The 14,392-nt window shown below is 39.5% G+C and overlaps 1 protein-coding gene across 1 annotated transcript in view; it reads left to right on the top strand.

Moving 5' to 3' along the window:
* Window positions 1-14,392, top strand: part of LOC102291117 (cadherin-4) — a 239,206-nt gene that overhangs the window by 200,524 nt on the left and 24,290 nt on the right. The window contains exons 7-9 of the mRNA XM_005926152.3: window positions 1,164-1,308; window positions 3,431-3,603; window positions 10,180-10,317. Of these exons, the coding sequence (XP_005926214.1) occupies window positions 1,164-1,308; window positions 3,431-3,603; window positions 10,180-10,317 (456 nt within the window). The remainder of the gene's footprint in view (window positions 1-1,163; window positions 1,309-3,430; window positions 3,604-10,179; window positions 10,318-14,392) is intronic.

Here is a 14,392-nt window from a genome sequence, read left to right as displayed (position 1 = left end):
ACTGCTTAGACAGACGTTAGCGAGTAAATCAAACTGAATCTGTAAACACGGTGGTTTTAAAATATGATGGTCCATTTCCAGTAGAAAGGAAATCTTGGTGTAGATAAATTTCATTTAGAAAGTATTGGCAAATCTTAGATTAGATACATTCTCAGAAAATAAATGTGTTATTGTGCCTCTAGTGATACGACTTATCGCTGAGGTAGTGCTCTCTAAGGTGTTGCTGTTGTACTGTGTGGTTTATCCTCTAGACAGAGACCAGGCTTTAACCTCCAGAACAGTTTTATACATTTTTAAAGAATGTGGGACATTAATTTGTTTTGTATCATTATTAATTAAATGGACAATAGACTGGCATTTGTACAGTGTCTTTCTAAGCCTGCTATCTACCACAGACTTAACCTACTGTACTGCACCTTACATCTGCACCTGTAGCTCATTTCCCTAACTGAACAGGCAACACTGCTAACCGTTGTGATGAAGATATAAAAAACAGACGTTTGAATACAGTTAATATATTAATATCTTTCCCAGTTTCTTTTTGATTGGGCTAAACACAAACTGTCTGATATTACATCTTAAAATATAGGCGAAACCATGTGAATGTATGTTACTGCTTTATACATACACACATGCCCTTAGCTCTCAAAGAAGTCCATATAGTTACCTTGAAGCTCATTAATGAGGGGATGCAGAAGGCACAACATTGACTTATATTACACTGGTTCATTTTATTATATATTTATTATTTTTTCTTTCGGAAAGCAAATGTTTCACCCATTATTTTTCTCCGTATTAGTAAAAGAAGCGCTCATCAAAGCCTGATTCTAAATGATTTATCATTTGTTTATCCTCCCATAATAACAATTCATGCAGGAGCGCAGTCTGAGTTCATTACTCCCTCAAAATATACTATATTTTAAAGATGAGCATGAAAATTCAATGTGCCCCTGTTCTACAAGTGGGTTGAAACAGCAGGCAGTGAAACAGGGCAGCGGCGACACCGAGATGCTGGAGGTCGAGGTGGCAAAATTAGCATTCTAAATAGATGTGTACAATGTGAGAAGACTGAGGCATATTATGTGTGTATGACCATGAGTAGCATATTTTTATCTACAATCATTATCTCTAATCTGAACGTGTTTTTTCTGTTTCCTTCCTAGCTGCGAGCCCATGCTGTGGACATGAACGGCAACCAGGTTGAGAACCCTATCGATCTGTACATCTTTGTCATCGATATGAATGACAACAGACCCGAGTTCAAAAACCAGGTCTACAATGGCTCTGTGGATGAAGGCTCGAAACCAGGTAATAAATTATAGATGGAGAAAAACAATTGATACAATTACAATAGAAACTTTTTTGTTTTGTTTTAAAAGTCAAGAAATTTATGGGTGAACAGAAAAAGAACAGCGAGTATATCAGGAGAGATTGGTGTTGTTAAAAGTATGACTACACCAGTGAATCTTTGATGCAACAGAGAATTTTCCATTCCCCTTGATTTAGCAGACGGACAGAGAATCGGTCTCGTAGAGTGGCTTTTCATTTAGCCTGGTGCAGCAGTGGTCATAAACCAAAGAGGGTGCTCAGGCTGGAGAGGAGATTGAGGATTAAATGTACCACGCTGTAGCACCACTGGGTCATTTTATGTCTAACCTCAAAGCGGAAGAATCACAGAGATGAGCTCTCTGTGTGCAAGTGTGTGTGAGTTTGAACCCGATGAGCCAGAGTTTATTGCACCAGAGGTGATCTCAAAAGGTGTCCAGGTGCTCAATACCTTTTCTTTCTGTTTTGCTTTCTTTCCTTCTTACTTTTGACACACCTCACTTTTATTATCTTTTCTTTTCCTTTTTTGATTTCCTTTCCTAAACGATACCATCCCTGTTGCCCGAGCCTCGCCTCACACACCGTACAAGTCCCTGTACGGCATGCATGACATTCAGTTGAACAATAATCATAAAAAAGAGAGTTTTAGAATTTAGAGCTCCAGTGGTTTCAATGGAAGGGCAATTACAGACTTGAATTAGTTTGCAAATTAAAGAGTCATTATGGGGACCTAATCCTGTCAGGCACAGCTTAGGATCCCCATACAAAGGGTCCACATTAAACCCCCTAAGTCTGCAGCTTAATGAAATTACCCCGGCGATGTGTGACACATTGTGATTCTAAATCTCCTTCAGTCTATCCCCACATCTCTTAAAAAAAAAATGATGGGTGGAGGACTGATAGTCTCTCCACTTGGAATCACACCAAATATGGAGTCTGTCCTCTATTTCCCTCTTTTCCTCTCCCTCTCTCTGTTCCTAACAGCTTTTTTGTTGTCTCGCTGAGAGGCCTTCAGAGTACTCCCTCTGGCCGAGTCATTGACAAATGTTGCTTTGAAATGTAATGAAGTTTGAAATGGGAGCTGCGGTTACAATTATCCTCGGACAGGGGCTGTCACTGGCATGATATCACTATCTCTGGCAATTAGAATTGGCTACAAGAGAGGCAGAACAAGAGGGAGAAAGAGATGGAGAGATTGGGTGACAGGCAGTGATCCCACAGAGTTATACAAGTAGGGAAGGAACCTAACAAGTGTTGCTTTCGTGAGAGAGTAGACGCTTATTCTCTGCAACACAAATCATAATCAGTTTTTATTATTAGTTTTTAACATGTCCTTTAAATATAAAAAACATCATCTTTATAACATATTTTAATAATATTTGCATGTATATATATATATACTTTTGTGTTTGATTTTCTAGTATTTGTCCAAGTCGTTATTTACAGAACAGCTACCCATATTTTTGTTCTGTTGGCGTAGATTTCTAAGTACCTGTCCCATTAATATACATTCATTAAAATTAGATTAAATAATGTTTCTATGAAAATTACATCTATATAGATGCAGCAATTTAATCCGTTATGACATCTTAGTAAAACAATAGAATGTAATTGTAAAATTATAGTAATTTTTGCTGAAAAGCTGCCCACATGGACATAAGTAGTAATTACAGGATAATTTCCCTACAGTTCCAATGTCTCTGTCACGAGTGTGCTTTTTTAATATATTATACAGTCACGTGAAAAAGAAGGTTTTCACAGTCCCGTGACAGAGTCTGTGGTTACTGTTTTCATAGGAAGGTAAGAAGTAGCCATGTGCTGCTCATCAAATACACTCCATTAATTGACTGATGAGCTAGTGTGATCACCTCTGTAAAAGCATAGGCAGTTTTTCGTTCTGGAGCATTTGAAAAAAGCAACTGCTTTAAACCAAAAGCTTAACCAATGACTATTGCTAGTAGACAGAGGGGAGGTCAAGCTTCACCATGTCAAGTCAAGTTATTTACAAAGATAGCTATAATAAGCCACTGTTATGGTTGGTAGTTGATCTATAAAGAGTATGCCGGTGGACATAAATGCTGACAAAGTTTCTGTGTTTCATCAGGAACATATGTGATGCATCTGTCAGCATTTGATGCAGATGACAACACCACAGCTAATGGAATGGTGCGCTACCGGATCCTGTCCCAGACGCCGCACAGCCCGATCCCTAACATGTTTACCATCAACAGCGAGACTGGAGACATCGTGACAGTGGCGCCTGGTCTTGATCGAGAGGTTGGTCTTCTCTCTCCTGACGCATTCATCAACTTGTACCACTTTATAGTAACAAGTGTTAATAAACAGTAAATTTTTAATGTGAAGTAACTCTTTTCAGTCAACAACACTGACATTTTAATTAATGTTTACTAACTGATTAATATACAACCTTTTAATAGTATGTGATTGTCATTGTAAAGTGGTAACTGATTCATAAAACTTTCTTGGCTGATAAATACTGTTTGGTACATCTATAGATATTTTTGAATGGCTAGTATAAAGTTAGAACTGGTGTTAAAATACTTGTTTTGAAGCTGCATAGGTTTGCGGGTGGTGTAAATCAGTTACAGTTATTTACTTGTTCAGGAATGTGAGTAAATAACTGTAATTTGACATCTTAGCTTAAAACGAATAATGTATTTTACTTTTTTTCAGCTCTTTTGAAAAACAGTTCATCTGAAAATTTATGGATAACAACAGTAATTATGTTTTGGCATTACAATTATCCTTTTAATTAAAGCATACTGGTGGATTAACCATTGCAGAGACATGAAAAAGTATTTCAGCAATTACCATCAACATTCATTTAGAGCAGCTGTGGCATAAACCTTACACTGGATGGTGGTGAATTTAATTTATTTAGTGTTTGGGAAAGTTTGGAGGGGCACTTGTTTTACTGCTGTTAAAAACCCTAACCCTTATAATTATCCCTAACATGCCACCGGCTTTGACTAAATGCAATATTTAAAACTCGGGTAACTGAGATATGCGTACTGATCGATAAAAATAACACAAAATAACAATAGCTCTTTATTTATCATTAGCAAATGTTATAAGTGCAGATCTCATCAGACTGTAATTGTCTCTAATCAACGGTGATGTCATATTTATTACTATATAGAATAATGGATAATGTATTTGTTACACAGACTGGAACAATTTTAAAAAAATCATCATTTCATAACAATATAACAATGAAATGACCATTTAACTAGTTTTAATTGCCCATTAATTTACAGAAAAGATTATTATATATAAGCTTATATTTTCTATTGTGCAGGTAAATACTTTTTCCATTTAAAAAGCACTGCCAGGTGCCTAATGAGCCTTCTGCTGGAGGTTTCTTCCCTTTAAACTGGAGTTTTTCCTTCCCACTGTTGCCAAGTGCTTCTCACAGGGTATCACCTGACTGGTGAGGTTTTCTCTCGAATATTATATTATCTTTTCTTACTATATACATTTTCCTCGAGACATCTGTTCCTGTTAATTGGTAATTGGTGTGACAAAGGATGATAAAATAATTTTTAGTCATACAGTGTGTGAACCCTTGCATTGCTGCACAATGTCTGAATGAGCCATACCTGGTCAAAAGGAAGACATTTGTATCTGTGTTCATGGAGAACAGTTCCTAATAGCATTGTTTACTCTGATGACATCCTAAGATATGACTTTCAGATGTTACGGTGCCATTTGTCCCCGCACACACACACATAAGTCATCTTTTTTTTTATATTAAATTGTCTACGGTCACCTTGTTTGTGGAGCTCTAAAAGTTGTGACAAGATCCAAATGTGTTTATTCTCACAACATGGATGTGCCAGTGACAACTCTGCAAAGAAATCTCCGAGACAGATCATCCTCCCAGACTGTCACCAGTGACAGACCTATTAACAACACATCACGCAGCAGTGGGCTGCTCGTGAGTGTGCGTGTGTGTATGTGTGCGTGGTGTTTGTGTGGTAAAGATAGAGTGGAAATATCTGAGATAGAATGCCCTTGACACCTGTCAGACAAACACAAAAGCCCATAATCACATCTACACTCGATAAAACACAGGCAATAGAGTGAAAAAACGAAAACTGAAGGGAGCAATAGAACAAAAACTGAGCTGGTAAGGTGGGTTATTACAATGAGGGGGGAGTAAGTGTGTGAATTTGTTAGTGAAGATAGCGTGATGGAGACAGAGAAGCAGGATGAGACATGATGGTGCCAGAGGGAGAGAGGTACAAGGGGAGCATAGACTAAAAATGTCTCAGCTGAACCGCTTTTCTTTTTGCTCTGGTTTATCAGTACACTGCTAATCCACACAGTCACCCCTAAATGTAGGATTACACTCTTGGCACCCCTAAACACATGCATGCACACAAACACACACACACACACACATACAGACAAGATTGTACTTCAAAGAACTTGTGTTGAGATAATTATTTCCCTTGCCCATAACCTTTTTAATAACATATGTTTTTCCAGGTTAGTATCACTGGGATCAGCGTTCTCGCTTTCACTTCCTTTTCAGATCACATCTGCTTACTTTACAATCAGACAACAGCCACGTGTAAATATAATATGCACAAGCTGGTCATATTCCCAACAAGATGAAAGCTCATCTAACTCCTTATCTTCCTGCTACTTTCCACAAGCTTGACAAAAACACTACAGGCAGACCTATGTCAGCAAAAGAAAAAGTCAAGCCAACAGAGAATCATCCCTCCATCCAACCTGGGACCTGTCATATTTTCTGAAAAATTTACTAACCCCATTTAGCATTGATGTCAAATTACAGTAAGGCTAGTAATACAGACATTTTTAATGCTTTTCGATGCCATGTCTAAGACCCGTGAGCAGATTTCATTAACCAGATAACACATCAGTACTGCATGTTGATACAAGGTGCAAATGAGGCTCGTAAATCTTCAGAAAAGAGACTAAGGGAAAAGAATGGCTACACATTGCCTCTTTTCCCTTTAAACATCATCATCCGTACATTTTCTAGCACTCATCTACATCCCGGCCCCAGGTTTACCTTTCACACTAGCCCAGAAAATGTTTTTAACCTCACACTAACAGTTAACACTCCTAAAGTGAGAATGAACCAAAATGCATTGTTCAGGCAAAGTTGGTGTCCTTAGATTAACAGAGTCTCTGCAAATCAAGACATAGTTGATAAGTGACAACATTTAAACCCATTTGAAAACCTTTGGGAACACTTTCCACCTCCACTATCCAAACAACAAATGAGGGCATTACTTTTGGAAGAATGGGATGTAAGTGGAGTCAACAAGACTAAATTTCATTCCAATGCTGGTGTTAAATTAACTCCTGACTCTGGGGAAGAGACTGATAATCAGTATTTTGTGTCAGCCTCAACTTAAGCGTTTCTTTTCTGACTTTGTAAAATAAAATGCAACACATAAATATACCCAAGAATATAGATTTATTGAACTTGTATTTATTAATAGAAGAATGAATTCTAAATAAAGTTATACTCATTTTCTTTACCTAATTTATTTGTGGTAGTCATGTCAGTCTATTGTGAGACTAGGGTAAGGCCACTGCATACTGCTGCCTTTTACAGCTTTACAGTTTCTCCTTTCCTTTTGCTCACTGTGTGAAAGCATACACTCAAATGTGCACCTCCTTAGACACATGTAAGTGAAATGGTGAAATGAAATGAAATTGTCAATTTCAATTTATGTTACTGTAAGTATGATAAAACAATCTCCCAGCAAATCAAGAGCACAACAGAAATAGAGCAAGAAGCTAGAGAAAGCACCATTTTCAGCCTTTTTACTTATCCAGAAATATGATAAATATCCCAGACTGCAGTAAAGTGAAAATATATATATGCCAAAAGCTGTTGACGTAACAGCCATGAAATGCCTCCAAACTGCTGACCCTTTGCAGTTAGCTTTTTTCAGGCAATGCTCTCTCTCTAGCAGCTAGTGCACTGCTGGTGACAGGTGACGTCTTAAAGCCAAAGAGCCAGAGCAATATTGAATTAAGTGGATCGGCTCATAGATCTTTCCCCGCTGTCAACAACACCTAATCCAACTTTTTGAATCAGGATTAGAACAATATCCAAACCATATATCAACATGTTAACATGTTATCAACAGTTAACACAAAACCGGTTAACTATTGGTTCTAAGATGTTACATAACCAGTTACTACTAGTCCAGAGTTGGCACTGGGAGAGAGCCCATCTTTCTCTTTGTGAAAAGACATTTTAAACAAGCAAGTTGAAGAGTAAGTCTCATGGCAGCCCTACTAACCAGCTTGGTTCAGCTCGACTTTCAAGCAGAAAGTTGTATGCACGCTGAGTCAGTGTAAGCTTGCATATAAGCACTTCATCACCTGAAAGGCAAGAAAACTGCTGGATCTAGCAGAGCTATCATTTGCCACATTAAGAAAAAAATAAAACAAACAAAAAATAAAATTGGGTACACATTCGTATATATGGTGTAGCTATGTACACGTATTTCAGTGACGCTGATTTGATTATTTAAAAATGAAATTGTCTTAGTGTCTTAAATAAACTCAGGAAATTTGTGTTTGGTTGATTATTTCTTTGTTTTAAAAATGTCTCTTGGCCTTAAATCTTATACTGCTGGAAAGACTGTTTATTTCTCCTTAAATGGTGCCACACAGGGACGTCAGTACCCAGTCATAGCCACGACAGCCTGGCACATCCTCGTCATGCTGGTCACCAGCTTGGTCACACACTGCTGTGGGATGGCATCCTGTTTCTCAACCAGCAAGTCAGCCAATGTGGTTGTGTTGGTCACTCTGGCACGAACAACATGCCCAAGCTGATCCCACAAGTGTTCAATGGGATTGAGCTCAGGACTGCAGACAGAACATTCCATCCTCTTGACTCCCTGAGTGCTGATGGGATGAGAAAATGTCGTTTTGTGACACCTATTCGTGTCCATCCCCTGTTATATGGAACTTGCCCTTCAATTTAGAGATGGTACTTGGTGTCACTCCAAATAATGCTGCAACTTTCCGGTGAAATACCACCTTGAAGTTGTTCTACAGCACCTGCTTATCCAGCAGACATCAATTGGCATACACATTTTGTGTTGTCTTGTATTAGCTTCTTCCAAAGGGTGTCAGAACTCAGTCATGTAGGAGGGTCTAAGAAGTGAGACATCAGCTGTGGTGGTTCAGCACTCTGATTGTGATCTCTTCTGGATGCCACTTATGTCATGCCAGAAGAAGACCCTGGGGTAGACCGAAGAACTACCCCGCCTACCCCAATCTGCACTTAGATTGCTGCCTCCACCACCTGGATAAGGAACTGGATGTTGCAAAAAATTAATGGATATGTATGATGGATGAATATAAATAAACTTGTGTGCAAACAGTTTCTCCAGCATATAAACGCATATTTCAGTGTCCCAGCATTTTTCCTAGACGGCAGATAAAAGTCTTAACCTTGCCAGAAAAAAGTACCTTCTGTACTGTACATAAACTTCACAGGAAGATTCGACGATGCACACTGCAGTGTTTACCTGGTCCACTTTTAGTCAGCACTTTAGCCCTTTGAAACTTGGAAAGTTTCTGCACCTCCCTTCTCTTCTTGGACTGGAGTGTTGGAGGTGTTAGGCACACAAAAAAAAGCACGATTTATTTTTGGTATTATCCCTCCCTTGTGCCTCAGTTGCATCCCCTGCCGCCTCTTATCCTATCTTCTGTTCTTTACTTTTGAAATGTCTTCTTCCTCTTCTTTGTAAACTCCCACACTGATTCTCTTTTAAAGATTTCCACTGGTCTGCAGTGGACTTTTAAGAGCTTGTTGACAGTAACAGACCTTAGTACTCCAGAGAAGACTGGCTATGCTGCGGTGTTGTTGCAGCGCTGAGAGGTTCAGAGGAGCGCTACATAATTACTCCCTTGTCTAATTAGTGAGAGTGTTGTGTACACGCTGTACACAGGCTGATGGGACAGTCAAGCAAGCAGAAGATATGGAGAAAGAGAGGTGTGTGTATGTGTTTGTGGATGCTTGTGTGTATTTACGGGTGTTAATGAGAGTGTGTGTACGAGGTTGGAGTTCAGCATCTCATCTAGCATCAAGATGAGAGGAACTGAGAGAAGCTGTCTAATCCTCCTGATGTGGCGTCCTGGCCTAATTGGGATATTTACTCGGTAATTAGCAGGTGAGAGAGACACTGGGAATGTAATTGGGAATCTCAATGACGAGACACATTATCCAGACAGTCAGCTTCTGGGCTCCATCCTTCCTGCAGCCCATTAACTGCACCCTGGGACAGAAGAAGAGACAGGGGAAGCCAAGAACAGAAGGAGGGGAAAATGGTGAGAAAGGAGGTACATGGCTGAGAAGAAAAACAAGAAATATTTCAGCATCCACTGAAGTGACACTATGTCATTTCAAGAGATGAAACGGCATTTATCATTCCCTCATATTATTGCCCCATAGATAGTCTATTAATCTCTGTCAGTTGGATCATTGTCTTCACATCTGTCCATCAGTGGCGCTGAATAAGCGATGCCTTTGATAACTTTGATGGCATGCTGTACCAATGGGGAGGCTTCACAGTGGTGCCTTCAGATGGTCTGAAGTCTGGATACGTTCCAGTGAAGAGATTTCAACTCAGTCAAATGAAAGACTTCACCCTTGTGATTTTGTGTTTCAAATAAGACTGTAGACAGTCACTATAGAAGAGAACGCAGGCTCAGCTTTTTTCCCCCATGGGAGTCACAGTCTGCGACTGCTGCTGTAGCAAGAGGGAGCTTTTTGCAGATGAATAACCGCACACTGTTGTTTTTTTCTATTACTGTCTTTTACAGAAAGTGTCCCAGTATACCATTATCGTGCAGGCCACGGACATGGAGGGCAACCTGAACTTTGGCCTTTCCAACACAGCCACTGCCATCATCACTGTCACGGACATCAATGACAACCCTCCCATGCTGACCTCCAGAACTGTGAGTTATTACAAATGAGGTAATGGGCAATGGGTAACAGTTCAAAGAAATAGAGGAGTTGGGTTAAGAGAAGAGGGCGGAAATCACATGTTGGAAAAGAAAAATCATAAAAAAGAAATATATCAGAAGAAGAAGGGGGAAGACATAGAGGGGGGAAAATTGAAAAAAGAGGAATCTACACTGTTATGTCATTACAAGGAAAGATTTACACAAGGACAGTGAGGGGGACTTATAAAGGATAATTGCTCATTTGCTTGTAGAGAGCTGAAACACAAACACATGCGAACACACATACTCGTGCACGCGCACTCGTGAGGAATAACAGATCCATATCATTGACTTTCATGAGCAAGAAAACTAGAGCCAGCAAATGGTTAATGATTGTTGTCATGATGGTGATATTTAGAATGATGATTACATTACAGAAGGTCATTACTGAGAGCCAAGTAAAAATTAAAAATCCAAAGTACTGCAATATATGTAATATATTGCTTGTGGTGCCATTCTGGAACATCATCACTAAATCAATTAGTGATTCAGGTTATTTCTACTTTCACTTACACATATATGGATTTTATATCATATCATCAAGGACTACTCTCACCCCAGCAATCAACAGCAATCAACTGTTTGAACTATTACCGTCAGGCCGACGGTACAGGTCACATAAAACCAGGACAAACAGATTCAGGGATAGCTTCTTTCCCAGAGCTATCACCGTAGTAAATAAGCACAAAAACAATTGAACCTGCTTAGCTATACCATACCGTCACTGCCATTATATTATGCTGCTATTCATACTGTCATTATATTAATGCTGCTATCCTGTATATATCGTACTTACTATTGTTTGAGTACTTACGATTGTTTTATTGTACTTTTTATATTTTACATTTATATTTATTATTGAATCTTGCACCAAGGGAGTGGCACTCCAATTTCGTTGTACTCTGTACAATGACAATAAAGGCTATTCTATTCTATTCTATTCTATTCTATTATTATATATATATATATATTCTATTAATATAATAATAGCATAGATAGATAGATAGATAGATAGATAGATAGATAGATAGATAGATAGATAGATAGATAGATAGATAGATAGATATCTGTAAAATGCATAAATGTTTGAGACATTTGAGACAGCAGCTCAATCATTTTTTATACTTATAGCTGTAAACAAAAAAAATCAGACTTATTATTTTTATGGTTGGAAATAAGTTTCATGGGACGTGGCAGAGACATTTGTTCAGAAAATTTAAAATGAAGTCGTTTTTCTGCGTTCGACATGTTTTGTTTAATGAAAAGGCTGTCTCCGTGTCAGTGTGGTTTCAGATGTCAGGATTATTCTGGATGTGTGGCTTCCTATCATCAGGGATGAGAGCCTGGTTATGTCGGGTAGATAAGGTGCTTAGCTTTGCAACTGCTGGAATATCGACGGAGGCAGTATCAGCCAAACAGTATACTGTACACAACTCTTAGAGGTGGTAGCAGCAATTTTAGCATTAGCATTTGCACTGGGGGCTATTAAGATCCTTATGATGATGACTTAGCGTTAGAGGTAAGCATATGTCAGTCACAGAGCTCGTCAGAGAACTGCTACGTCACACAAAGCAGGGCATTCGGAGGGCAGAGGGAAGGAAGAAGCAGAGGAAAGGGTGAAGAAAGAAAGAAAACAGTAAGGGGAGCTGATGAGTGTAAAGTGTAAAGTGTGTAAAGTGTAAAGTGTGCGTGTTAGTCCCCATAGGGAAATAATTCCTCTGCATTTAACCCATTCACCCAGTGAAGCAGTGGGCAGCCACCAGTGCAGCGCCCGGGGAGCAGTGTGTAGGGATGGTACCTTGCTCAGGGGTACCTCAGGGTAGCCGTTCAGTGGAGTCGAACCCCCGACCTTCCGATCATGGGGCCACCACTCTACCTACTGAGCTATCCCTGGACCACCAAGTAGAGTCAACGATGGAAAATGAAAAGGAAAAAAGTGACGAGAGAATGATGGGGAGAGAAGAAGGAATGAAGAATTATTTAGTCGCGGGAGCTATTTTGTACAGCAGTAGTGATAAAGTGTAGACATGGCTCGTTGTAAATCAGAGGCCTCTACTGACTCGGCACCCCCTTCCTGCATTAAGATTCTCTACCGATGGTGGTGTATTGATGATAGTGGGCAATAATAGATTGATATTCTCTGTATTCCACCGTGTTTAAGTGCATTTCCATCACCGTCACAGAGGGAAGTTAATACTATCATGGATATTGATGATCAAGTTTAGTGGAGGTTTTGGAGCCACGATGAGCAGAGCACTTTTACCCACTCCCTTCATAAATCATCCACTTTCATGGGGGTATAACATAAGAGCCATTTTGTCGAGAATGCAGGCCATTATGCAAATATTTAGTGTTTGCAATAAACCCCATAGATCTTTCAACATGTCCCAGAAATATAAAGTTTGGGGAATTTGTCTTTAATGTTGGAGATTAATATTTCATCATGCCTATCAGAGGCTGGCCTATTTTTTCAAGTCCGCAAAGGGTGGTGCATGGGTACAGATGGGAAGACTTTGGGTGGATAGTCAGGGCTGCATACATGCATGTGCCATCCATGGTACAGACGGATGAAATGTGGCATTCACTGCTTTTTGGGAATACGTAGAAACGTAAAACCATGAAATCAGAGTGTCTCTTTGCAAGAGTCACCGCAGTGCTTTCTTGGCCTCCTTTAGCTACTATCCTAACAAAGCTTATATGATTAAGTCCCCTGTCACTTCTCTGCTTTCGCTTTTACCTCTCCTTGCCTCTTTTAGTGTTTCTCCACTGCCAGAAAAGTGACAGAGAGTTCAGGGTGTTGGCAAGAGGTGTTTTGTCAAGTGTTGTGCCAACAGCACTGTGTGCCAATCACAATCAGAAAGTCCAGCAGTTGGGGACAGAATCATATACAAAAAAATACAAGCCTATGTAATTAGAGGAAATTTAAGCCTCTGCCTGTAGATGGTGATACAGAAGGTCTATGTTAAAAGACCCACTAACAGCAGAGCCAATAGAAGCCGCAGCAGCATTAGTATAATAAATCACTAAGACAGTGAAAGAAAGAGAGCAACTCTAGGCTTTTTTCCACCAATGTTTAAAAGCTCTTTGTTCCATCCATTATTGACAATAACCCCAACATCCATCAAAGATCACTGTCATTAAAGTTAAACCCTTGAAAACAGAGCGTTTGTAAATGATAATTCGGAGAAACCTTTGGTTTAAGAGAGGAACAATAATGACTTCCAAGTAATTATCTGAAGGTTTACTCAAAGATCTCACCTGTCTATTATTCAGCGTAGAAAGGCTCTTGTCTCCTTGAAAATGTTCAGATCAACTGCATTCTTAAACTTACTTTGTTATGCTGAAAGGCACACTGCGTTGCATTACTCATCACAGGAATTTGATGCTTGTTAACATACTTGCTATCTAAAATCAAAAATGACAAAAGTGCAGTAATTGGAAGTTATTGACTGTAATATGCGTTGCCCTTGACGTCCTGTACACATTTATGTTGACAGTTTTAGTCTTTTACATTTGACGTTTTTTGCAAAGAACCCTTTCAAGTTTGTGTTTGCCACGTGAGTATAGTAATAATAGTTTTCCCTGAGAGAAAAAAACGAGACTTAATTTATTCAAACTCTTGATGTGACGTATCATGCCCCCCCCCCCCCCCCCCCCCCCCTCTATATAAAGAGATAATGAGACAAAAAGCTCAAACTGATAATCAGAGCTGCGGTGTACCCTTCAAAGTCTTCCATCTGATTTGATTAACACTTGCCCTTAGTTGTTACTGTGTGTTGAGAAATAAGATGCTCCTTAGGGAGCCTATAAGAACCACCACTGAAGTTTTATTTTATTGAACTGGCGTTGGGGAGTCCCTGAACCAAACCACAGTAATAAACCACATGAGCACACACGTACACACTCTAACACTAACAAACGACAGCCTGCCTATCCAAAGAAGGCAGCGCATCAGGACCACCCGGACTTGTCTGTTGTCTTAAGAATGTCATTGAGTCTCTGAACAGCTCTCCCGACGCAGCCCCCT

The sequence above is a fragment of the Haplochromis burtoni genome, unplaced genomic scaffold, assembly GCF_018398535.1.
Source record: "Haplochromis burtoni strain Fernald_Lab_line unplaced genomic scaffold, NCSU_Asbu1 Contig_91, whole genome shotgun sequence".
Taxonomy (NCBI): domain Eukaryota; kingdom Metazoa; phylum Chordata; class Actinopteri; order Cichliformes; family Cichlidae; genus Haplochromis; species Haplochromis burtoni.
Note: the sequence above shows the minus strand (reverse complement) of the source record. Positions and strands in the feature narration are given on the sequence as shown.